The sequence below is a fragment of the Myotis yumanensis genome, unplaced genomic scaffold, assembly GCF_028538775.1.
Source record: "Myotis yumanensis isolate MYYU_CA2020_CCGP unplaced genomic scaffold, mMyoYum1.0.hap1 SCAF_19, whole genome shotgun sequence".
NCBI lineage: Eukaryota > Metazoa > Chordata > Mammalia > Chiroptera > Vespertilionidae > Myotis > Myotis yumanensis.
In genome coordinates, this window is record NW_027223770.1 from 27,156,973 (window position 1) to 27,182,071 (window position 25,099).

Here is a 25,099-nt window from a genome sequence, read left to right on the forward strand (position 1 = left end):
GATGGACCCATCCTGGGGAGGAAGCGAGGCGGACCCGCCGGAGCCGGGGCCTGCGACCCAGGAGAGGCGCCCGCTTCCCACCCTCTGGAGAGGGGCCCACGGTCGAGGGGTCCCCTGCCCCGAAGCTGCCGCGCCGCCCAGCCACGTCCACTAGCGGCCCGGCTCCCTGTGACTTGACCACTTTACGGGGGAGGCGCGGCCGGGCTTGGCTCTCAGAGTCTCCTGGTCCCGCGCCCCCTGCCCTTCTAACTTGGCTAAATCCACTCGTCCTGCCGTCAGACATCCCACCCCCACCACCGGGGGGCCTTCCCTGAGCCCACACTCCTCCCGCTCCTCCCCCTCCTGCACCCCCACAGCCCTGCCTTCTCCCTAAAATGGCCCTGAGCGGCCTTGGAGCCCTAAAGCCCACCCAAACCTGGCTCCATGTTGATTAAAAATTCAACACATAAAAGGCATTTGCTGTTTGAAAGGATCTAATGTTTATCCTTCCCACGTGCCAGGCATCACTCAGAACATTTCCTCCTCCATCCTGACTCTGCTGGCTCTGTTCTCCAGTGTGGCCTGGTGACTCCTGGGTTCCCCGGGGCCAGGGGGTCTCTGCGGTGGTCCCTTTGCCCGCCCGGGTGAGGGAGAGGCTAGATGTGCCTTGGTTCAAATGGATTATTTGTTGTTGGTAGCGATCAGTATTAATGGTTTACCTGGTGTTAGCAGCTCCTAATACTCACCTTCCCGATCCCACCAAACGCAGAGCAGTGTCTTCTTTCCGGAGCGATTTGGCCTTGCAGTCCATGTGGATGGTTGACCTGGATCAACCCGTGATTTTGTGCGTTTGGGATTCTCAGAATAAACCCACTTCTCATCGCCAGTCACCATTCGATGCAAAAAAGACTTTCTTTCGTGCCGTTGAAGCAGCATTTTACTGATGACTTTTCGGTTTTCCCTTTGTCTTTCGTCCAGTTGATGTGGCACCCATTTTCCTTCCTTTAAAATGGTTCCCATTGCTTGTAAACGGTCGGAAATTGTTTGCTGAGCAACGTTGAATCTTTCTGCGAGTTATTTCTGAGTTGGACACGCACCTTCACCCAATAACGCTTGTCATTGTCGGTCTTCCATCTTTTTCGGTTGACCTGGACGTTCTTTGTCTTTCACATCGAAATCATCACTTTAAAGCGTTTAAACCAGCGTTCACAAGGATCTTGAGATGGAGCATGTTCACCATAAGCTTCCCGGAGTATACGATCACTTTCAGCAGCACTTTTCTTCAAAATAAAGTCATGAATTAAAACTCCCCGTAAATGCTCTCTTTTTTGGCACGAAATTCGACATTTTTAAGCGTAAAAACATCTATGATGTTAACACTTTCAGAAAATTTGACATAGGACGTTTTGAAGCTTGTTGTCCATACAACAAAATAGCACACATATCACATCGCGTGTATATCAGCATACATGTAACTCCATCTCCTGAAAAAAATCCGCATTATTAACCAGTACACCTAGTAAGAGTAAAATGACATAATGTCTGTGCATTGTTTTAAAATAACCCACTGGGCGGGTGGGATGGTTGGGAATATGAACGAAATGAGGACTGGCCATTTGGTTAATAACTGTCGAAGCTGGGTGATGGGACCACGGGAGTTCATTATGCTATTCTGGGTCCTTCTGTAATATTAGCATTTTTTTCAAAATAATAATAAAAAAAGACTGCAGGCCTTACTAACCAATGTCATCCCAATAAACATGTAAAAAAATCCCAAAACAGTCTTGAAGAAGTGCCTGGGATGAGCATGAGTCTTGCTTCCGCCATGGGTCAGAGAAGAGAGATTTGAAGATGGGGAGTGGGAGGAAGGATGAGTAGGTGCTGGGGAATCCCCCCCGAACCCCCCCCCCCCCCCCCGCCCCGTCAGGGGCAGGTCGAAGGGCTGCCTGCGGGCAGATGTGAGCCAGTCGGGCTGGGCACGTGGCAGAGAGGAGCCGTGATTGTGTGGAAGGAGAAGTCCCCACTTCCTGGAACATTAACCACAGGGCCCTGACACCGCACTGGGCTCGGAGAGGCCACTTTGGGCCACTTGAGCATCGCTTTCCTATGCTGTTGCCATAGACCGCACATGGGCTGACTGTCCGCGTTCCCCCAAACTCATAGGTTGAAATCTTAGCCTCCAATGTGGTGGTATTAAGAGGTGGATCCCACCCTGGCTGGTTTGGCTCAGTGGATAGAGCGTCTGCATGTGGACTGAAGGGTCCCGGGTTCGATTCCGGTCAAGGGCATGTACCTTGGTTGCGGGCACATCCCCAGTAAGGGATGTGCAGGAGGCAGCTGATCGATGTTTCTCTCCCATCGATGTTTCTGACTCTCTGTCCCTCTCCCTTCCTCTCTGTAAAAAATCAATAAAATATATTAAAAAAAAAAAAAAAAAAAGAGGTGGGTCCCCTGCCTGGCCAGCATGGCTCAGTGGTTGAGCTTCGACCTAGGAACCAGGAGGTCATGGTTTGATTCCTGGTCAGGGCACATGCCCGGGTTGTGGGCTCCATCCCCAGTGGGGGGGCGTGCAGGAGGCAGCGGATTCATGATTCTCTCTTATCATTGATGTTTCTAGCTTTTCCTCTCTGAAATCAATAACAACATATTTTTTTAAATCACCCATTGCTTTTGTATGGGTTCCTTTAAAAAAACATATGAGCTAATGCCTTATGAGAGAGTGTAGTACTAAGGAGAGGAGAGCGAGGGAGAGGGAAGTGAGGCAGAAAAGGAGGAAGAGGGGTCTAGGCGGAACATTATCCAGGTTGGCCCGGCTTCGCAAGGACACCGAGCTGGTGGCTGGGCCTGTGGGATGTGTCTGGGCGGATGTGTGGAGCCACTGAGTCTCAGAACTGTCCTGAGCGTGGAGGGGTGGACAGGAGGGTGGGGTGTGCGGGAGAAGGCGAGCAATTTCCACTCCTCATCTCTCGTTTTGATTTTGATTTTTTAAAAATATATTTTATTGATTTCAGAGAGGAAGGGAGAGGGAGAGAGAGAGAAACATCAATGATGAGAGAGAATCATTGACTGGCTGCCTCCTGCACGCCCCACACTGGGGATCGAGCCCACAACCTGGGCATGTGCCCCTGGAACCGAACCCAGGACCCTTTAGTCCATAGGCCGACGCTCCATCCACTGAGCCAAACCAGCTGGGGCTCTCTCTCTCTCTTTCTCTCTTTTTTAAATAAGTTTTTATTGCCGGCCGGCGTGATTCAGTGATTGAGCATCGACCTATGAACCAGGAGGTCACGGTTCGATTCCTGGTCAGGGCACAGGCCCGGGTTGCAGGCTTGATCTCCAGGGTGGGACGTGCAGGAGGCAGCCGATCCATGACTCTCTCTCATCATTGATGTGTCTATTTCTCACTCCCTCTCCCTTCTCCTCTGAAATCAATAAAAATAAAAAAAAGTCTAAACCACGAACTGACCTAAATGACTTCAAAGCATTGTTTGCCTCAACCTGCCTTCATCCTGAGATAGCGCGGAAAGACCCCTGAGGCGCAGTCATGACAACGACGCCAGGAGGGAAGACCTGCGGCAGGAAGGAACTGTAGCGAATAGCGCCCGGGCTTAGCTTACGGCGCTGTGGTTAGCGACGGGCTCTCTTCTAAGCATTTGATAGAACAATTGCTTTTGTAACGTAACATATAAACGTACAGATGGCTCCCGGCTGTGTCTTTGGCTTGGCCACCGCCGTGTTTTCCAAAAACTGGAGCTGAATGTGCCCGGGAGCCGCCTCTAGGGTACAGTTTGCCGCAGTCCTCCCCCCTCCCTCTTGCCTTCAGCTGGTGCCATCTGTCATTCAGACAAACTGGCTGGTCCCCGAAGGCATTTGAATTTGCGTCCCCTGACTTAGAAAAGAAAACCCCCACAATAGACAACTCATTGTCCACATTTTAAATCCCTGACAGGTGGGGTTTAAATATTCTTTAATCCGTTCAGAGATGAAAATGAACATATCTAATGTCTAGATAAAAAGTGTTCTTGGCACTTTTCTTTTTAAATTTATTTTTTTATTGATTTCAGAGAGGAAGGGGCAGGGAGAGAGAGATAGAAACATTGATGATGAGAGGGAACCATGGATGGGCTGCCTCCTGCGCGCCCCACACCGGGGATGGAGCCCGCAACCTGCAGGAATCAGACTGTGAGCCACTGGCTCATAGGTCGATGCTCAACCACTGAGCCACGGCAGCCGCCTGGTCTTCTTGGTGCTTTTCTACAGTCGGCTGACTTGGGAAGTCAAAAGGCTTGTCCATCAGCTTGATTCAATTGAATAGGAAACCGCTGCAGGTATTTTAAGCAGAAAGAGAGTTAATACAGGGAAGCAGGCGTACACGTGGGTTGGTGAGGCTGGAAGAGCAGGTTCCGGGCTCAGCGAGCCTCCTCCAGGGATGGCTCCCAGAATAACACTACAGAACAGACCTGCCGGGAGAAGCCACCGCCGCAGCCGGAAGGTGGGGACTCGGGGGCCACTGCTACGACTCCTGGGCCCCATCACACACTGTCCTGGGGGATGGGAGTGGCGGGGGACAGTTCAGGACAGTTCATCACTGCTCCCCTGTCCCCACACCAAAGGTGGAAACTGGGCCACTGCTGCCCCCTGTTGCCCGATGTCATTAAGAAACCGTCCCTCAAGCCGCACATGCACATATGCGGTGCCATCTGACCCTAACCAGAGAAGCAGGCATACGGCGTTCTTCCCTTTACTCTTCCCTTTACGGGTAAAGAAAGCGGCGATGCGACACAGTTAAGGTCACAACGCTGGAGTGACAACCTAGCCCTCCTCACCCCTGGCCGGTTCAAAGAACTCAACTCACTTGTCGTGAGCGAGGCCTTCTATGGGCCCAAGAGCACCTCAAGGACGGGGGGGGGGGGGGAGGTGGGCAGGCTGGTAACTAACCATAACCCAGGAGGCACAAATCCGCATCGTGAGCACAGAGGAAGGGCTGTGCTGGGCAGAGGGATTCAGACGAGAGGAAGTGACGTGCAAGCTGGATTTTGAGGGATGAGTAGGAGTATGTCAGGGAAAAAAAAGTCCTAGCAGCTGGCAAGAGCTAAGGGGGAACCGAGAGGATTCTAATTCTGGAGGAGGTGGACAAAGTTAAAACAATTTTTTTTTACAGTAAAATAAGGTGCATTAGTGGTAAGTATACATCTCCTTGATGATAAAGCTATGTAAACACTCATAGGCCCTTTATTTAGTTGAAGATGTAAAACATTGCCAACATCCCCTCGTGTTCCCCTCCCGGCCTTTCCGTACCTGCCTCCACCCTTTCCCCGTCGATTTTTGCAGGGCGCAGGGAGGCCAACATAAAATCTCAAAGCCCTTGCTTGGGCCCCCATCTCTCATTCCTTCCACTCCAATTTTTTAAAAATTATATATATATATATATATATATATTATTGTTTAAAGTATTACATATGTCTCCTTTTTCCCCATTGACCTCCCCGCCCCCACCACTCCCATCCCCCAGGACAAGCCCCCACCGCCCCAGTGTCAGTGTCCATTGGTTATGCTAATAGGCATGCATACAAGTCCTTTGGTTGATCTCTAAGCCCCTCTCCCCTGCCTTCTCTCTGAGGTTGGACGGTCTGTTCAGTGTTACCTGGTCTCTGGATCTATTTTTGTTCATCGGTTTATGTTGTTCATTATATCCCACATATGAGTGAGCTCATGTGATATTTATCTTTCTCCGACTGGCTTATTTCACTTAGCATAATGCTCTCCAGGTCCATCCATGCTGTTGCAAATGGTAGGACCTTTTTTTAATAGCAGCATAGTATTCCATCGTGTAGATGTACCATGGTTTTCTAATCCATTCATCTACTGATGGGCACTTAGGCTGTTTCTAGACCTTAGCTATGGTGAATTGTGCTGCTATGAACATAGGGGTGCATATATCCCTTCTGATTGGTGTTTCTGGTTTCTTGGGATATATTCCTAGAAGTGGGATCACGGGGTCAAATGGGAGTTCCATTTTTAGTTTTTTGAGGAAACTCTATACTGTCTTCCAGAGTGGCTGCACCAGTCTGCATTCCCACCAGCAGTGCACGAGGGTTCCTTTTTCTCCACATCCTCTCCAGCACTTGTCCTTTGTTGATTTGTTGATGACAGCCATTCTGACAGGTGTGAGGTGATACCTCATTGTTGTTTTGATCTACATCTCTCAGATGATTAGTGACTTTGAGCATGTTTTCATATGTCTCTGGGCCTTCTGTATGTCCTCTTTCAAAAAGTGTCCATTTAGGTCCTTTGCTCCTTTTTTGATTGGATTGTTTATCTTCCTTTTGTTAAGCTGCATGAGTTCCCTGTAAATGTTGGAGGTTAAACCCTTATCTGAGTTAGCATGGGCAAATATGGTCTCCCGTGCAGTGGGCCCACTCCTTCTGTTGCCTCCAAATCTTTCGCCATCTTTCTGAACGATCCAAGGAGGGTACTGCAAGCCGACAGGCGAGGTTCCTCGGGACTGTTCGCTTTGCTGCGTGGTCCACGTGAACGGAAGGCTGCGCGCGAACGGGGAAAGGAACGTGGGGCCGACGGCTTTTGGTCCCTCGGAGCCACCGTCCAGGCGCGGGCCGCTCGCAGCCGCCGTGTCCCTCGGCGGCCGCCGTGCGTCCGTTACGTGGCAGCTGCCGGCGCCTGCCAATCCGCGGCGCCCGCATCAGCCCCCGCGGGTGGCGCAGCCGGAAGGGGCGGGGCTCAGGCGGTGGCGGCTGGGAGGCAGCGGTGGCGGCGAAGGCGGCAGCTCTGGAGGCCGCAGTCCCGGACCTGGCCTCGGCCCCAGCCCCGCCATGGTGACGCTCGCCGAGCTGCTGGTGCTCGTGGCCGCGCTGCTGGCCACGGCCTCGGGCTACTTCGTCAGCATCGACGCGCACGCCGAGGAGTGCTTCTTCGAGCGGGTCACCTCGGGCACCAAGATGGGCCTCATCTTCGAGGTGGCCGAGGGCGGCTTCCTGGACATCGACGTGGAGGTGCGGGCGCGCCGCCCGGGACCGAGGCGGGGTCGCGCGGCCGCTCGGGGGTTGGCGGCGGCCGGGGCGCGCGCGGGGCCTGCGGAGGGCGGGGGGGCGGGCGGGGAGGCCGCTGTCCCGAGTCCCGGGAGAGGCCGGGCCACCGCGGCGGCCACGCCGTCTCGGCCCTTGGCCCCGCCGCCCGCGCGGTCCCGGGCCCCGGGCGGCCCTCGATCCGGACCCGCTGCTCCGTCAGAGGCGCTGGGTTGACAGCTGGACGGCGGGTCCCCGGGGACCTCTCGCCGGGCTTCGTCGCCCGGGGCGGAGGGCGCCTCTCAGCCGCGCCGCGGCGCCGGCAGGACTCGGTCCGGGGAGCGGCTGCCTTCCGTCCCGACGCGATCCCCGTGGGCACGCGGCGTGGGAACTTCGGGGAAGCAGATCGGAAGTTACCGAGGGCGCCGGGCCGACGTGCGCGCGGTTCTTTACTTTCCCCGGAAACGGCCCGAGTGTCCGACCCGCCGGTGCCCGCCTCCCCGGACGTGTCCTGTAGCCCCTCCGCCCGGGACGGAGGCGGCGATGGGTCTCGCATTGTAAGAGGAGCGATTGCAGCGAAGTATCTGGAGAAACGGGAGATGAAGAAACCAGTCCCTGACCTAAACGGATATACTTTTTTCTGTTTTTTTAAACCAAGGGAATGACTCCCCTCTAACTTTTTTTTGGGGGGCGGGGAGTCACATGGAGTTACTGTTCACATTCACCCGTGGGCATGATTACTTACTCGGGTGGAAGGGTTTCCCACGTGGCAGCGAGTTAGCGGAGTCGGGCACAGAGGACGCCATGCACGCGAAGCCCAGGCAGAAGGGCAGCTGGAAGGAGCGACTGGACATGACAGGGGTCAGCTGTTCGCGTCCACGGTGGGCAGTGGAGGGCCTTGTGGGAGGGAGTGAGGTGAGCCAGGCCAGCCGCCCTGGGTCCAGGTTGGCGAGAGCCTGGCCTCCTGATGTCCATCTAGACCAGTGATGGCGAACCTTTTGGGCTCGGCGTGTCAGCATTTTGAAAAACCCTAACTTAACTCTGGTGCCGTGTCACACATAGAAATGTTTTGATCTTTGCAACCATAGTAAAACAAAGATTTATATTTTTGATATTTTATATATTTAAATGCCATTTAACAAAAGAAAAATCAACCAAAAAAAATGAGTTCGCGTGTGTCATAGGTTCGCCATCACTGGTCTAGTCCTTCCCTGAGCCTCAGGCCTCTCAGGTAACGCGGGTGCCTCCACCGGTTGGAAGTAATAACCAGGGAACCTAGGGATGCCCCTTGCTCGGAAGTCTTAGTTTTAAAGAGGCTTCTTGCTTAAAAAAAAAAAAAAGTATATGTTTTTTTATCGATTTCAGACGAGAGGAGAGGGAGAGAGAGCTAGAAACATCCATGATGAGAGAGAATCGTGGTTCGGCTGCCTCCGGCACCTCCCACACTGGGGATCGAACCCGCAACCTGGTCAGGGCACATGGCACTGCGACCTCCTGGTTTACGGGTCAGCCCTCGCCCGCTGAGCCACGCCGGCCGGTGAGGTTTCTCGCCTCTGATGTTGGTGGCTGTGTGTGGGTGGTGGAGGCAGCAGGCCACGTAGACACGGTGTGTAAGGTGCATTTTTCACTTCCGAGGGGTTTGCGTTTAGGTTGAATTAGACAAATGTAGTCAGCGTTGACAGGTGATTAGATACACAGCCGGTTTCCCAGCCTGAGCCCGGTGGGTGGGGCTCAGTGAAGACTACATTTTGAAATTTACATTTCTTCAGCGGACATTTCCTCACTCACACGTTTCTCATTTGACATCTTTCCTGACATCTGCGTTTCTCTCCTGCCTCCAGATTACAGGGCCTGATAATAAAGGAATTTACAAAGGAGACCGGGAGTCCAGTGGGAAATACACCTTCGCTGCTCACATGGATGGAACGTACAAGTTCTGCTTTAGCAACAGGATGTCCACCATGACTCCAAAGATAGTGATGTTCACCATCGATATCGGGGAGGCCCCCAAAGGACAAGACATGGAAACGGAAGGTGAGACGGACCCTCAGGAGTGGATGCCCCCTCCCAGAGAGAATATTAATTCTGCTCACTTTGATCATCGAATGGAGTATTTATTTTGATTTCTTATTCTAGTTTCATCCACTGTCCTTCTTCCTCCCAACCCCCCTGCCTCTTGTGTCATCCTCTGTCTTTAAAGTCAGAAACCTTCTGTGAAACACACTTATTTACCCAGACCTCCCAATTCACAGAAAGCGGTTTCTGAAGTTGGTGTTTCTGTTCTAGTTCTTTGCAGTGGCCCCGGCAGCAGCCTGCACTCTGTGCTCTGTGAGCGTGCAGGTTTCCTGGGTCTTCGGTGCTTGTTCTTGAATTTGCCAATCCTGGCCCTTCCTCTTCGTTTGCTCATTTGTGTACATGACTAGTTTGGCTAAACATTTTGTTTTATTTTTTGTGTGTTCATATGTTAAACTTTCCTTTAGGTGGTGGCGATACCTGGGATGGTAGGTGGATTGCTTTTTGACAGCTTCCTGCCTTTTTGCACATTTTTGCTCGCTGTTACCTAATTTCTGCTTTCCTTCTTTCTAACCTGTTTGTTGGCATGAGAGTGTTTTTTGTCTTAATGAAAAAACAACAACCACCCTACACCTAATTAGAGTGATTGTTTTTGGTGGTTTTTATTTGGTTGACAGGAGATACAGGTTAGGTCACTTTAAATTAATATCACTGGAAAACAGCCGTGGACATTTTAGTGGTACCGTTTGTTTCTTTTCAGTGAATGCGAAGGGTGGAAATATTCGACTATAATTGGACAAGTAAGTCTTAAACGTAGTTAATAGCAAGTGGTTCTATTGACTTTGTAGGAAGTATTTTTTTTAAAATATATTTTATTGATTTTTTACAGAGAGGAAGGGAGAGAGACAGAGAGCCAGAAACATCGATGAGAGAGAAACATCGATCAGCTGCCTCCTGCACACTCCCACTGGGGATGTGCCCGCAACCCAGGTACATGCCCTTGACCAGAATCGAACCCGGGACCTTTCAGTTCGCAGGCCGACGCTCTATCCACTGAGCAAAACCGGTTTCGGCTGTAGGAAGTATTTTATAGCCTTGTTTTAATGATTCTTAAAGCTTTCTAACTTGAAACTTGGTTGGATATAAAATACAGTTCTAAGAGCTGTGTCCAGATTTTGTGACAAAAGTTCTTTCAACCATACATTGCAGCTAGATCAGTTTTCATTCCTCAGCTGACCCGCACTGAGCCCTAAATTGATTCTTCTGGATGAATAGTTTATCAGGAGCCAGCACATTAGCATTGGGGCTGGGGGGGGGGGGTAGGGGAGGGGAGAGGGGCTGTTAACACTGCAGGTGGGGGTTCTCGGGAAGGAGCAGGCCCCCCATTTTATACTATGGCCCTGATAACGTTTGTTGTAGGTACTGAGCAGATAGTAGAGTGATTATACCCTAAAGAAGTGGTTAGGTTTTGAAGTCTCTGGAACTTAGAGGCTCATACTACTTAGTAATTCCTGCGCTTGCTTTTCAGGGCCATTTACAGGGTAGGACTTGGCTAATTTTCAAGAAGAATTGGGAGTTTGAAGGGCTTTGTGTTTGTTTGTTTTCTGGAAATTAGTCCTTTCTAAGTAGTTAGAAATCGTTGGCTGATGAATGTGAATATTGAATTATTCTCTAAATAATCCTTAACACAGTATTTAAAGTTCTTGCTTTTGCTCGTTAATGGCAATGGATGGCAGCTGTCAAGCCTTCCTCTAACGCAGTGGTTCCCAGTCAGGATGGCTTTTGCCCCCAAGAGCCCCTTGGCGATATCAGGAGCCAGTTTGACTCGCATGGCTGGTGGGTGCACCGGGCAGCTACTCACGACAGAATTACCTGGTCCCCAACGTCAGCAGTTCCGCCTCGAGGAACCCTGTGCTTCCGGAGGGAAGCGAGCGAGGGGGTTTGAGTTCAGCCCAGCACTGACAGTGGCGGGCCCTGGCTTCCCTCAGGAAACGCAGGGTCCTCTGTGGCGCCCTGGAATTCCCGGTGACGCCCAGTCCCGGGCACTGGTAACGAGACCCCCAGTGGGACTCTCCTGGCGTATCTTTTCCTGCTGTTCCCTCACCGCCATAACGCGGTACGACTACAGGTGTGCACTGCTCCTCAGAGCTGTTGGTTCCCCCAGACCCGTTTCTGGCCACAGAGAACCGGTTGTCGACCTCGTGCAGCTGAGCTTCCACCGGCCGTGCTGCTGCTCCGCCGCAGGACGTCGGTGCTCGGCTCCTGGACGGATGTTGAGCGGCTGCGGGTTTTCCCACGAATGTCTTTCTCTGCTCAGCTTCCGAGATTAAGAGTCTGTTTGATTCTGCTCCTCAGTTAACACGAGCCTTACTATGAGTAGGTTTTGATTTTGGTTTAATATTTATAGATCAGGACTAGGGTGTTGCCGGGACTTCCTTTGTTTGACACTTTGTGCTCCCGCCTTCGCCTTCTCCCTCCTCGGTAAGCAGTGGGGACGGTGAGCTTCCCTGGGCAGCAGTTCAGTGAAGGCGTTCCTCAGGGTGTCTTCCTTCAGCCAGTCAGTCTTGTGGAGTATGTTTTCTACCCGGAAAGAGATTTTTTTTTTTTACTAGGAATGGACTTTAAAGAAATGCTTTGAGAATTAAGTTGTCATCAGGGATCCACAATGCTGTTGGAGCCTTTTCTAAAAATAGCTGCTTTTGTATGCCTTCTCTGAGGAAGATTTTGATTGCTTTATGCGTATTTTTCAAAGAGATTCCTAAGCCGTGCTGACTGTTTGCCAACCCTCCTGCAGCTCACCAGAACAAGCTGGAGGAGATGATCAACGAGCTGGCGGTGGCCATGACCGCGGTGAAGCACGAGCAGGAGTACATGGAAGTGCGGGAGAGGATACACAGAGCGAGTAAGTCAGTGGTCACAGAGCTGCTGACCCGTGGCGGGCTCACGCCAGAGCGGCACCACCCGCCGCTGGCCTCCACTTTCCTCGTTTGGAAGTTTTGCAAACATCATACTAATGCATTGACTTAAGCACCTGTACAAGGGTATCTTTTGAGTAGATGTGTTTGTAGAGCTTTGTACGGCACCAGTTTACTACTGGGACACTGCAAGTCTTGTGGGACCCTTAGAGTTTAGGAGAAAGAAAATTCACTCAAAAAGGAGACTTGAGTGCTGTGTCTACCTAGTTATTCTAAAAAGTTAAGGCTATAGAATTTGTTCAGAAACTTGAAAGAATGTGATATAAATCGAGCAGAATAAAATACATAGTCGTGACTGTTACTTTAAGAACTAAATCCGTAGCCAATGAGTGGGATAAATCACGAGACTTGTTCCAGGTTGGTAGTAAATATCAGTATTGGTCCATGAAGCTGAGAAATCTCCCCCACCTAGAACAAATGCCAAGTACACAGTAGGTGCTCAATAAATATGTTTTTTGTTTTATTTTTTTAAAGAGACACATTTTGATTTAGTAAGTAGTGCTTTCTGGGTAACTGTGATCTTGAAATAATCTCTTAATTTTGTTAAAAGTCAATTTTCTGATTCAGAAAAAAAAAAAGATTATAATGTAGGGACGTTTCACTGTGAGGGAGAAAGAATGTTGGTTGGATTTTAACCCTATAAGTGTTACCTTGGGCAAGTAACTTTCTCTCTCTCTTCCCCATACGAAATAAACAGATTATACTTGATGTACTCTGAATCGTAAAGATCCATTTAAGTCTAAAATTCTCTGCTTCTAACTGTTGAGTTCCTTGGGGACAAAAGTATTTAAAGTACTACAAATGATGTGCAAGTACTACTTTTACACAGGGTAAGAGCAGGGGATGATTTTTTATGCTTCTCTGTTATTGTTGTTAAATTGTGTTTATTTGTTTATCCTCAACAGTCAACGACAACACGAACAGCAGAGTGGTTCTCTGGTCCTTCTTCGAAGCTCTTGTTTTAGTTGCCATGACATTGGGACAGATCTACTACCTGAAGAGATTTTTTGAAGTCCGGAGGGTTGTTTAAAAAGCCTTTTTTTCTGATGATCCGAAACTCATAATTCACTGTTTACCAAACATCTTGGTCATAATAATGTCATTTAGTTCGTATGTTTTTATTTTCTGAATTGTACATTCACAGCCTATGTTTCTTGGTGATTAATAGACATTGGGAAAGCGATAGTGAGAATTTGACATTTGATCGGCACAATGTATTTGAATTCTGCCTCATTATGCAGGCCCTTCCAGAGCTTGAACACTGTAAATGAAATGTAGGCGTGTAGTCCTTCTTCCATCTTCCTTTGTTTTCATAGTAGAATGCAGTTTGTTCAGGGTAGTACTTTACTAAAATGACTGCATTCTTTTGACCCCTTATCCTGAAGTTCAAGTCATTAAAGATTCGTTTTGTTTAGTTCTTATGAGAAGCAACAGTCTGAATCGACATTCTCTACCCACCTAATGGCCGCTCTGTGACTTCAGAGCGTGCTGCCAGCTTGGTTCTTCTAGACTTTGTCTATCTTGTTTTTGCGTTAAAGATAAGACAACCCAACAACATCCCCGCCCCCCCCCCTAAATTTTTACTTTGAACTTTAGGACTTCACCTTTACTAAATTGATGACACAGCAGCTAATAACCTTTTTTGATTTCTGCCTAACCTTGTAAGGAGTCTCTAGTAGAGCCAGTTCTCTGGGTGTCGCAGCGGCTGTAGCTCTTGTTCCTCCTCTGCTGGCACACGCTTCACTCTTGGCACGTGGGAGGTCTGCGTTCACGTCATTGGGGAAATCTGGTTTCTCACGCACACGGTGAAGCCTCTTGGATTTCGTTGCAGTGAGTGAGATACAGCCACTATTTCAGTTCTGATCAGCGGCGTTTGGCCACTTGTTAATTAGGGTACCGACAGCACTGTCAGTACTAGGGTTTTGGTTTTGTTTTCTTGGGTCTTTTTTGGCACATGTGAATTTTATTTTGTATAAAACAAAATGATTCTCTCTTGGTCTCTGATGATGTGTTTAAAATTGAAGGAGCCTCAGGTTTGGTGTGGGGACGATCCAGGATTATGTTGTGACTGATGTATTTTAGTTACTTGTACATTTTTTTGGATCTTTGCAAAGGTAAAACTACAAGTAACGAGTTTTATAGAATTAATTTAAATTTGTTACCGGTTTTCATGTTCAGGATAAACACTTTTTCAACCTTGGGTGAAAATACTGGGCAGCAGCTTAAGGTGACTGAGTTTTACCTTAGGACAACTGTTGCATGCCAGTTTTTCTGCGTGTGTGAAAAAACACTTCAAAATTGAATTAAAATATGTAAATTTGAAATTGGTTGTGTATCGAATCTGCCCCAGGTTCAGTAAATAAACAATTCTTTTTAAAAACAGTCTTTGTATTCTGTTTTATATATTGATTAATTCACATTTATTATATACCAGTTTTCTATTCATAATTGAAATGAGACATGTCCATGCTTTCTAAGTGTTACTTTTTATATCCGTAAACTTGATGATAGTGAACAGGAGCCCCATTTTAGGTTCCCCTGTGTGGTTTCTTTCACGGGTCAATGTTAACATCTTTTATTTCATGTGGAAAAAGTAGTTTTGGGTGATTTTTTATTCACCCACCTGTTGGAATATGGATGTGGGGAATAAGTTTAAGAGAAAGATTTGCCGAAGGCTCCCAGGTGAAGTGACCAGAAAACTAAACCTGTGCCTTTAGGAATGATTCCTCTCCCGCATTGCACGGGGGGCTGCCAGCAATACAAAGCCTGGCGTTTACCGAGCACCGCGGTGTCCTGGCAGGATGCTAAACGGCACCGTCTGTCTCATTTATTCCTCAAAACCACCGTTATGCTGGGCGATACTATTCTTATTTTGGAAATAAAGAAACGGGCTTGGAGAAGGTCCAGGACGTAGTAAGCAGAGCCCCAAACGCAGGGGCAGCGCTGCCCTTGCCTCCGGCTTCGTTTTCGGAGCTCCCTGCGCAGGTCCGTCTATAAAAGTGCTCAGTGGGGTTTTGAGGAGGTGAACGTGTTTCTGTGAAACTATTTCCTTGGGCTTTTATTTTTCACTTCCTTTATTTATTTATTTTTTAAATATATTTTATTGACTTTTTACAGAGAGGAAGGGAGAGAGATAGAGAGTTAGAAACATCGATGAGAGAGAAACATCGATCAGCTGCCTCCTGCACATCTCCCACAGGGGATGTGCCCGCAACCCAGGCACATGCCCTTGACCGGAATCGAACCTGGGACCTTTCAGTCCGCAGGCCGACGCTCTATCCACTGAGCCAAACCGGTTTCGGCAATTTTTCACTTCCTTTAGTTTAAGATGTTTATTCATCCCCAAATACTGGCTGTGTACGTACACCAGGGGAGCCACTGGGATGCAGAGGAAAACCGCCCATCGTGGGGTTTACCTTCCCGCGGGGAGATGACGCGCGTCTGTGAGTTACCCTCATGGCAGGCGCTGTGGGTGAGTGGCTTTGGCAGGAGAGGAAGCCTCGCTGAGATGATATGGAAACCCCTGGTGAAGTAGGGGAAGCCTCGCGCATTAATGGAGAAGGGGGTGCCCACGGGGCCCGGCACTGAAGCTCGCTGAGTTCGCGGGGCCCCAGCGAAGAGGAACACGTGGACGACACGGCAGGGTTCTAGTCTAGGATCTGATCGCAACTTCCTAGGAAGGCAACCAACATCTGTTACGTACCGGACACGGTCCCCTACTGTTAACCGGGGGCTCGGCCCGCGTCCATTCCTCCAGCCCGCTGTCCTCGGCCAGCCCGCGGCACTGTGCTGCCCTCTGCCTCCCGCGGCGGAGAGAGACGGGGCACCATCCCTCCCGCCCAACTGCGCTCGGGGTGGAGAGGCGCCCCGGCCCCGGTGGCTGCGGGGACGCCGGACGGGCAGCCCTGCACCTGCCGGGCCCCCGCCGCCCGCTTTCACTGCCCGCTAATCCGCTTCCCGGTCACCTGCGGCGAGGACGCCTTTCCGCTCCCCGGAACTTCGCAGCCCGAGCACGGTTCCCGGCCGGACCGGTCGGCGGCCGGAAGCGGAAGTGTTCGCTGCGGGCGTGCTGGAGGCGGCGGCGGCGCTCGCTATGGAGCACGTGACGGAGGGGTCCTGGGAGTCGCTGCCGGTGCCGCTGCACCCCCGGGTGCTGGGCGCGCTGCGGGAGCTGGGCTTCGCGTACATGACGCCGGTGCAGGTACCGGCGCGGCCGGGGAGGAGGGTCCTGCGGGCGCTGGGGCAGGTGGAGACCCGCAGGCTCCGAGCCGCCGGCACCCGCTGCCTGGCCGCGCCGCTCCGTGCCGCCGGCGGTCTCCGACCAGTGCCCTGCCGTCTCCCCTCTAGTCCGCCACCATCCCGCTCTTCCTGAGAAACAAGGACGTCGCGGCCGAAGCGGTGAGTCCGTGTGCGGACCGTCCCCCTCCCACGCCCCCGTCTCCCTCCGCAGGGAGCCGCGGGGACGAGCCGACCACGCCCTTGTCCCCCCGCAGGTCACGGGCAGCGGGAAGACCCTCGCCTTCGTCATCCCCATCCTGGAGATCCTGCTGCGGAGGGAGGAGCCGCTGAAGAGGAGTCAGGTGAGGCGGCCCCGGGCCGCGCACAGTTGGCTGGGAAGCTGGTCAGATGCTCTAACAGCTAACGGGGGTGAAGTCTGTTCTCGTTGTGCGCGGATCCTGCCTCTGGGCGGGTCTGCACCGGAGTCTGATCTGCAGCCCCCACCTCTCCCGCTGCCCCCGGGCCGGTGGGAGCAGCCCTTGGGGTTGAACGGGAGACATTCCGCCTTCCCGGTTCCACCTGAGGCCCCCTTACTGCTGTGATGTTTGCATTTCTGTGGGTGACCTCGCTGTTAGACCGCCCCCCGCCTGCTCGCGCGCCTAATGGAGAAAGTGTGTTAGACAAGCCGCCTTCAGGTGGAGGGACGTGCTGGTGGCCGAGTTCAAAGTCAGTGAGTTAAGAGGACATTTTAAATCGTCGTCTTTAAACAGAAACATAAGCCAAACCTCTATTGATTGGTGGATGCAAAGGGGACCCGAGGCTCCCAGGAACCTCACCCCAAAATGCCCCCAGGAGCACTGGTTCAATAGTGGCTGGTTCAGAGTTCGTGGCACTTTATGGCAGTGGTTGCCAACTTCTCAGACCTCACCGATCCCCAGTGGCCCGGGGACCACCTCTTGGCTGCCACAGCTGCCGAGAACATGGGGACGGGCTGAGTGAAAGTAGTGGACGTGCACCGGGACCCGGGCTGCTCACAAGCCCAGGCAGTGAGGTGGAGGGTCCGGGCGCACTGCTCATCGCGCCTCCCGCCCCCGCAGGTTGGAGCCATAATCATCACACCCACCCGAGAGCTGGCTGTTCAGATAGACGAGGTCCTGTCGCATTTCACGAAGTCCTTCCCGCAGTTCAGGTAAAGGGGATGCAGGGTCCCTGTTGGCCACGGGCCGGGACTGTGCCTGGCCTGCTCAGGACCTGTTTCCCGTTTCAGCCAGATTCTCTGGATCGGAGGCAGGAATCCCGGAGAAGATGTCTCGAGGTTTAAGGAACACGGGTACGTTTCCTCGCCGCTGCTCGGTTCTTTGCTTGCTCTTGGTCCTGAACCCAGGAGGAATGGATGCATGATCTCAGCTTAACCGGGAACTCCCCTCCCAACAAGGTGTTTCCTCCAGGCCAGTCTCCCTTTTTACTCTCTGGCTCCTGCCTTTCAGCCCTCCTGAACCCTTCCTCCAGCGAGCCTTACCCCTGCAGGAGCAGGGACGTGTGGGCTGTGGCCCCCCCAGCTCTCCCCAGTGACTACCCAGGGCTCAGGGCCCTGCTTTGGTCACTCTGGGCTCTCTAAGTGGCCTCATCCCTCCTGGTGGTTTCTGACCTCGCCCTGAGCCCCAGGTCCTCACACATCCACTTGTCTGCCTGCATCTCCCTGGCATCTCACAGCCGTTGCAGACACATCTAAAATGGGGGCTTGGGATTTCCACCTGCACGTCACCTGGAGTTCCCCGTTCATCTGTCCTCCCGCTCACGTGTCTCCTTTCTCTCCACTGGGATCTAGGTGACCTTTTTGGGGGTCGGATATAAAATGTGTTTGGAATTACACATTACCCCCAAGATCAGAAAGTGTGGTCAATGTTAACTTTGTTTTCCAAGTGGGAACATCATTGTGGCGACGCCAGGCCGCTTGGAGGACATGTTCCGGAGGAAGGCCGAGGGCTTGGACCTGGCCAGCTGCGTGAGGTCCCTGGATGTCCTGGTGTTGGATGAGGCAGACAGACTTCTGGACATGGGGTTCGAGGCCAGGTACTGGATTTCGGACTCGATTGGACACATGAATTTCACAGCATTAGATTGTTTGCTCCCTCAAATTCTACCCCACAATATAAGCTCCAGTTCTTCATCTTTTGAAATTTTATTTATTTTTTCCTTAATCCTCACCCGAGGATATGTTGAGAAAGAGAGAGAAAGAAACATTGATAGGTTGCCTCTTAATGTGCCCTGACCAGGAATCGAACCCTCAACCTTTGGGTTGGTGTACAGGATGGTGCTCCTACCACCTGAACCTCCTGGCCAGGGCCCAATTCTTCATCTTTTTTTTTTTTTTTTTTTTTTAAATATATTTTATTGATTTTTTACAGAGAGGAAGGAAGAGAGATAGAGAGTTAGAAACATCGATGAGAGAGAAACATCGATCAGCCGCCTCCTGCACATCTCCTACTGGGGATGTAACCGCAACCCAGGTACATGCCCTTGACCGGAATCGAACCCGGGACCCTTGAGTCCGCAGGCCGACGCTACATCCACTGAGCCAAACCGGTTTCGGCCCAATTCTTCATCTTAAGATGCATTTCCCTTCATGGTTTCTTTTAAAGTGTGTGTGTGTGTGTGTGTGTGTGTGTGTGTGTGTGTGTGTGTTAATAAACAGCTCAATTGGGATCTGAGTCCTATGTCATACAATTCAACCATTTAAAATATGCAGTTCACTGGTTTTTAGTCTCAAAAAGTTTGTCTGAATTTCACTTTCTTTGAACTGCCCCATTTTGTGAAGCACAATTATGTGCTTATATAGAGAAACTGGAAAAGTGGGAACATAAAGAAGAAATAAAAGGCACTCACCACCTCACCTCTCAGTAACATTTGCTGTAAATACTGCGATAGTTTCTCTTTCAGTCTTTTCCGAGTTTAGTATAATGTAATGTTTGGTATCCTCAGGTAATGTTTGCTGGTTATGCCGATAAATTAGGGGTTCAGTTTGCACCCTTTTTTCCAGCATAAACAGCATCCTGGGGTTTTTGCCCAAGCAGAGGAGAACGGGCCTGTTCTCGGCCACCCAGACGCAGGAGGTGGAGAACCTGGTGCGAGCAGGCCTGCGGAACCCCGTGCGCATCTCTGTGAAGGAGAAGGGCGTGGCGGCCACCAGCACCCAGAAGACCCCCTCGCGCCTGGAGAACCACTACATGGTGAGCCCCTGGGATGCTCGCGCGTCCGGGCCGCTCGGCACAGTGGTGCCTGGGGTCTCGGTGCAGCCCAGTGACGGTACCCAGTGCCGGGGTGTGTACTTGAGTTTGCTAAGGGGCAGATCTTAAGGGTTCTCACAGAAAACCAAGGTAACCATGTGGTGTGATAGGTAATGTTAGTGTTTTTTTTTTTTTTAAATATGTTTTTATTGAATTTAGAGAAGAAGGGAGAGGGAGAGAGATAAAAACATTGAGGAGAGAGAAACATCCATCGGCTGCCTCCTGCAAGCCTCCTACTGGGTATCAGGCCCACAACCTGGGCTTGTGGCCTGACCGGGAATCCAACCAGTAAACTCTTGGTTCAGAGGTCGATGCTCAATCGGTGAGCCACACCTGGCCGGGCAGCAGCCAGGCAGTTACCTTGATTGTGGCCATTGTTTCACACTCATCTTATACGTGTATCTAGTCATCACACTGTACACCTTAAATACGTGCAGCTTTATCTGCCAGCCAGTTACATCGCAGCAAAGCCGGGGAAGTAAAACACGTGCCCTCCGCTAAAGCAGGATGCTGGAAAGACTTCACTTTTTTTACTTGAATTGAGTTCAGTGAGCTGGGCAGCCTGGTGGACGTTCTGACGAACGTGTCCCGTGTGTGCGGGAAACCAGGCCCTTAAAGTTAAGGCTGAAACGCAGCATTGCTACGGGGATTAGTGTCGTCAGTGCATCTGTGTGTATTTTACTAGTTTTCCTTTTACGTTGCAGGTGTGTAAGGCAGATGAGAAGTTTAATCAGCTGGTCCATTTCCTTCGCAATCATAAGCAGGAAAAGCACCTGGTCTTCTTCAGGTAACGGTTCCGGGCTCTGAGGCGGGTCTGGGGTTCAGCCACACCAGGCGCCCTGGTGCTCCCGGCCCTCGGGTTGGCGTTCTCAGTTAGGACGCTTCTCAGCTAGGAATGCTTTTGGCTGCAAATAACTGAAAACCCAGCTCCTGTAGACCGTAGTCCCGAGGAAGGCAGGTCCCGCTGCTCTGTGTCCCGCAACATCAGGTCCGTGTTTCTGCAGTTGTCACAGCTATATTGACCCCAGCTGAGAAATGCAGCCTGGTACTCACGCACGCACACGCACACACACAAAACAAAGATTTCAGGAGGCACAGATTGCACTCAGGATCTCACTGCTTGTGTCCCCTGGCGTGACTTATGGGGACAGAGAGGCAGTCACTGAGCCAGGCCTTGGAGAGGAGGTGTAAGTGGCAGGAGGGAGCCGGTGGGACCTGCAGCCTGGTGCTGTGGGAGAGCCCCAGGGAAGGAAGAGACCTCGGCTCAGGCTCTGCCCTCCTCCCCATGGCGTGGGTGAACTTCATTAGCGGGGCGCTGCAGAGGGAGCTCACAGACTCCCAAAGCTGGGAGCCCCAGAGAGCTGCGTGGCCATCCCTCTTGGGCACCCTCACTGCGATGTACTGGGGTGACTTGGCGCCCAGACCAGATACCTGGGGTGGATCTGCTTGGGGGGACCTGGCTTACCTGCTGAGCCTGGGAGAAGCCGGTCCCCAGAGGGGAAGCAGGAGCTTTTGGAAATCTTGTGAAACTCTTCATATTTAAGATGTCATTGCTTTTGTTATGAAAGACGACTTCCGTTTAAGCCGTTTCTCAGGGGCCAGGGTTCCCCCTTGCTGCTGCATCACCTTCAGGCCTGGGAGTGTCCTGGGGGTTCCAGCTCATGCTTGAGGGGAGTTGGTCGGCAGAGAGGGTTGGGGATTTGGAGCTTAGCTGTGGACACGCACAGCCGTCTGCCTTCTCCCGGAGGGCGGGCGTCACTGCGTCTGGTTGTAGGGGACCAATTGCCCATGCCTGTGCCCTCCGTCCCCCTCGCAGCACCTGTGCCTGCGTGGAATACTACGGCAAGGCCCTGGAGGCGCTGGTGAAGGGCGTGGAGATCATGTGCCTTCACGGGAAGATGAAGTTCAAGCGCAACAAGATCTTCATGGGCTTCCGCAAGCTGCAGAGGTGGGCCTGGCGGGGACGGCGCGTCTCCAGCCGCCGCATGTCCCTCTGCCTTTGATCTCCGTGGGCGTAGTTTACTTCCCTGCTGGCGCCCCCGCCCCTCTCCCCAGTTATCCTGGCCTCTCTGTGCAGATGCACACCTGTCCCTCTGTCCTGGCCCAACAGACTTTGCTGTGCCGACTTCCTCAGCCAGCTGTTGGCTTCCCTGAGAGGTTGTAAGCTCAGAACAGGGACCTGCATGTCGTGGTCACTGTGAGATCCCGGAACCTGTCCCCGTTGTCCTCACTGAGACGTAAAGGCGCTGGCGGTGGAAGTGTGGATCCCGCTCACGACGCGCTGTCTCCCTTTCCAGCGGGGTCTTGGTGTGCACCGACGTGATGGCCCGCGGCATAGACATCCCCGAGGTGAACTGGGTGTTGCAGTACGACCCCCCCAGCAACGCCAGGTACTGCACGACCGAACGCTGCCCTCCGCCTAGGAATCGCCTAGAAATGGGAGTCTCGGGGCAGATAAAATGATGAGTTGAAAGTGATTTTAAACAGCAAAAATAGGCGAGTGGGCACGTCATGGCTCTCTCGTAGTGATACCATGTTTTGCAGCAAATTCCTGCAGAAGTGGACATGATAGCATGTTTAACCCTTTGAGTGCCGGGGAGCGCGATTGGGCTCCTCCTGTCTTTCGCCAAGAGTGCCGGGAGCGCTATCGGCAATTTTTTTTTCTACTAGTATTTTATAATACAATCAGCAAACAATATATGTCAAAGATGAAAACAAATGTAGTAAAGGTTTCCTTATGTTTTTGAATATGTAACTTCATTTACTTGCGATTAATAATTTTTTTTCCTAAACTGCTGTAAAATCAGCAAAAATGCCTTGGCAATTGTAGCATAGTTCCTAGGATATTGGTTGGCACTCAAAGGGTTAAGGAAAACAGTATATAACTGATAAATGCTTCCAAGTAGAAAATGCCTGTAACTGAACCGAGCAGTAATAATGGTTCCTTGTCCGTGGGAAGCTCACAGGTCATTTTCATCTTTTTTATACTTCTTGTTGTTGTCCAAATTTCCTAGTAGGACCACACCAGCCTGTACCACCAGATAAGCATAAATGTAAACACTGTGTAGTCGTGTTCAGTGCCTCACAGAGTCCTGTCTGGTTGGCAATGGATATGTACTTGCCGACGCTCCTGTGTCCACACTGGTCAGGGGCGGGGCTGGGACTGAGCTGTGGTCAGGCGGCCCCGGCGGCCCCGGGCCTGTGCTTGGCTCAGCGCCGTCACATGCGCCGTGTCCTCCTGTGTTCGCAGTGCCTTCGTGCATCGCTGTGGCCGCACCGCACGCATCGGCCACGGCGGCAGCGCGCTGGTGTTCCTCCTCCCCATGGAAGAGTCCTACGTCAACTTCCTCGAAATCAACCAAAAGGTAAGCCGCCTTCTCGCCCCTTTCCCAGCAGGTGGTTGGGAACTTAGATGGGGGTGCAGGCTCACAGGGCCCAGCTGATGATGGAAGTGGGGGGACCTGGCCGGGGGAGACCCCCGCCTCCTCGCGGGTGGCAGCCCCGGCTCTGCCCCAGCTGTGTCCCTGGTGGACAGGGGTGGGAACATGGACCTGGCTTTGCCATATTTTCCAACCAGAAGTCAGGTGGTCATGTAAAATTTTAAATATTTTCCGATCCAGTACATCACTTGGGCTGGGTTTGGGCTCCATGGCCTCTGATCTGAGATGCAAGGGGATTGTTTTGCCCTCGGTCATCGTGGCGCTGGCTCTGGGGGGAGCCTTGGGGCGAGGAAGTGAGTGTGGGCTCTGCAGTGCCCCCTGCAGGAGATGCAGCCACAGAAGCACACGGCGGACCTCCTCCCGAAGCTGCGGGCCATGGCCCTGGCCGACAGGGCCGTGTTTGAGAAGGGCATGCGGGCCTTCGTGTCCTTCGTCCAGGCCTACGCCAAGCACGAGTGCAGCCTCATCTTCAGACTCAAGGGTGAGTCGGGCGTCGGCACGCGCTGTGTCTCCGTCTGAGCGGCTGTGCTCCCGCAGGCACCCAGGCACGAGGCTGTTCCGTTTCATAAAATGCTGGGCATGTGTCGGGGGTGTTTTCTAAACATCTAACGGGGAGGCCTCCTAGAGCTTGGGTAGAGGAATGAGCTGGCTGCTGAGTGTTCCTTCTTAGTACAAACGCAGTTACTTTAGTTACAGTGAGATCATGAGAATGTTTGGTTAGAAAAATGATCTGCTGGAACCTCCCGTGGGCCGGTCTCACCCTGGTGCTTGGTTGAATCAGATCTGGACTTTGCTGCCCTGGCTCGAGGCTTCGCCCTGCTCAGGATGCCCAAGATGCCGGAGCTGAGGGGAAAGCAGTTTCCAGACTTCGTGCCCGTGGACGTCAACACGGACACCATTCCATTCAGAGATAAGATCAGGGAGAAGCAGAGGCAGAAACAGCTGGAGCAGCAGAGGAAGGAGAAGACAGAAAACGAAGGGAGGAGAAGATTCGTGAAAAATAAAGCTTGGTCGAAGCAGAAGGCCAAAAGGGAGAAGAAGAAAATGAATAAGAAAAGGAAAAGGGAAGAGGTAAAGCGGGAGGTTTGACTATTTATCTGCTGTGGGATTCTGAGCCCCGGGCCCTGGAGGGAGTGTCTTCTGATAGGACTTGCCAGAGCACTCAGTTCTGTGTTACGTGGTGACGGGGACGCCCTATGCTCGTGGGAGCCCATCTGAGAGCGTGTCACTCCCTCGGATCCCTGTCACTGAGGTTCGGGGCTTGGTCTCTCCTGCACGCAGGGCTCTGACCTGGAGGACGAGGACATGGAGGAACTTCTGAATGACACGCGGCTCCTGAAGAAGTTTAAGAAAGGCAAGATCACTGAAGAGGAGCTGGAGAAGGGCCTGCTGACGAGTGCCAAAGGGCCGATCAGAACAGCGGGTTTGGGGACCTTGGATGTGGAGGGGGACGGCTGATTCCGGGGCCTCAGGTGAGCGGGGAGCGATCAGGACCTGGCAGGCGGGCTGAGGAGGAGGTGGGAAGGGCTCCCACGTCCTGAACGTTTTACTACAGACATACCAGCCTGAGGTCCAACAGGAGGTGGGAGTTATTTGATGTAAATAATAGATGTCAATATTTATTTGATGGGTCGCCTATAATTAAAGAGCTCATTTTTCTGGGCCTATTTTATACTTATTTTTAATGCACTGATGCTGGAGTAGACTTGGTTTCAGGCTTTTTTAAAGTTCCCTCGTGCGTTCAGGCTCCCAAGCTCCCTGGGTGCCCCGCCCCTGGACTGTGTTCCCTCTGGTTCAGTACACGGAACACAGGCACGGGGGCCACACTTTCCTTCTGGTGCAGTGTACGGGGGCCGCGCGTTCCCTCCGGTGCAGTGCACGGGGGCCGTGTGTTCCCTCCGGTGCAGTGCACGGGGGCCGCGCGTTCCCTCTGGTGCAGTGCACAGGGCACAGCACAGAGAGGCCAGTGGCCCAGGGTTTTCCTTCTGTCCTAAGAACAGGCCCCAGGACTGTCATTGGGGAGTATCTGAGAAATCGAGGCAGCTAGTCATGTTTTGGGAGAGATGCTGCCTTCTGTTGAATAAACTTTTCTTCTAATCGACTGCACTGTGTGTGTGTACGTGTCTCCACAGCGGGGCCTGGCTCAGCTCACAGCACTGAGTGAG

The 25,099-nt window shown here is 52.0% G+C and overlaps 2 protein-coding genes across 3 annotated transcripts; both read left to right on the forward strand.

Annotated features, from left to right (window-relative positions):
* Nucleotides 1–6,715: 6,715 nt before the first annotated feature.
* Nucleotides 6,716–14,371, forward strand: TMED2 (transmembrane p24 trafficking protein 2). Of its 2 annotated transcripts, XM_070399339.1 has the most exons (5): nucleotides 6,716–6,989; nucleotides 8,843–9,035; nucleotides 9,482–9,502; nucleotides 11,809–11,916; nucleotides 12,895–14,371. In XM_070399339.1, the coding sequence occupies exons 1-5, from the start codon at nucleotides 6,810–6,812 to the stop codon at nucleotides 13,017–13,019; spliced, it is 627 nt and encodes a 208-aa protein (XP_070255440.1). In that variant the 5' UTR covers nucleotides 6,716–6,809; the 3' UTR covers nucleotides 13,020–14,371. The 2 variants fall into 2 exon arrangements, with proteins under 2 accessions (XP_070255440.1, XP_070255441.1); XM_070399340.1 differs by lacking the exon at nucleotides 9,482–9,502 and having other exon boundaries at nucleotides 6,718–6,989.
* A 1,711-nt stretch (nucleotides 14,372–16,082) lies between these two features.
* On the forward strand, nucleotides 16,083–25,035 carry DDX55 (DEAD-box helicase 55). Its single transcript, XM_070399142.1, has 14 exons — nucleotides 16,083–16,190; nucleotides 16,337–16,387; nucleotides 16,483–16,569; nucleotides 17,305–17,396; nucleotides 17,475–17,537; nucleotides 18,131–18,280; nucleotides 19,248–19,437; nucleotides 20,199–20,281; nucleotides 21,311–21,442; nucleotides 21,792–21,884; nucleotides 22,745–22,859; nucleotides 23,247–23,415; nucleotides 23,716–24,005; nucleotides 24,216–25,035. The coding sequence occupies exons 1-14, from the start codon at nucleotides 16,083–16,085 to the stop codon at nucleotides 24,390–24,392; spliced, it is 1,800 nt and encodes a 599-aa protein (XP_070255243.1). The 3' UTR covers nucleotides 24,393–25,035.
* The last annotated feature ends 64 nt before the right edge of the window (nucleotides 25,036–25,099 follow it).

Excerpts from the sequence above, each read along its gene's own strand:
- TMED2 (XM_070399339.1), top strand. The coding sequence starts at position 6,810 with ATGGTGACGCTCGCCGAGCTGCTGGTGCTCGTGGCCGCGCTGCTGGCC. Across the intron at positions 6,990-8,842 it reads TCCTGGACATCGACGTGGAG|ATTACAGGGCCTGATAATAA; the intron begins GTGCGGGCGCGC and ends TCCTGCCTCCAG. Across the intron at positions 9,503-11,808 it reads TGGTGGCGATACCTGGGATG|CTCACCAGAACAAGCTGGAG; the intron begins GTAGGTGGATTG and ends ACCCTCCTGCAG.
- DDX55 (XM_070399142.1), top strand. The coding sequence starts at position 16,083 with ATGGAGCACGTGACGGAGGGGTCCTGGGAGTCGCTGCCGGTGCCGCTG. Across the intron at positions 17,538-18,130 it reads TCGAGGTTTAAGGAACACGG|TGGGAACATCATTGTGGCGA; the intron begins GTACGTTTCCTC and ends TTGTTTTCCAAG. Across the intron at positions 21,443-21,791 it reads GGCTTCCGCAAGCTGCAGAG|CGGGGTCTTGGTGTGCACCG; the intron begins GTGGGCCTGGCG and ends CTCCCTTTCCAG.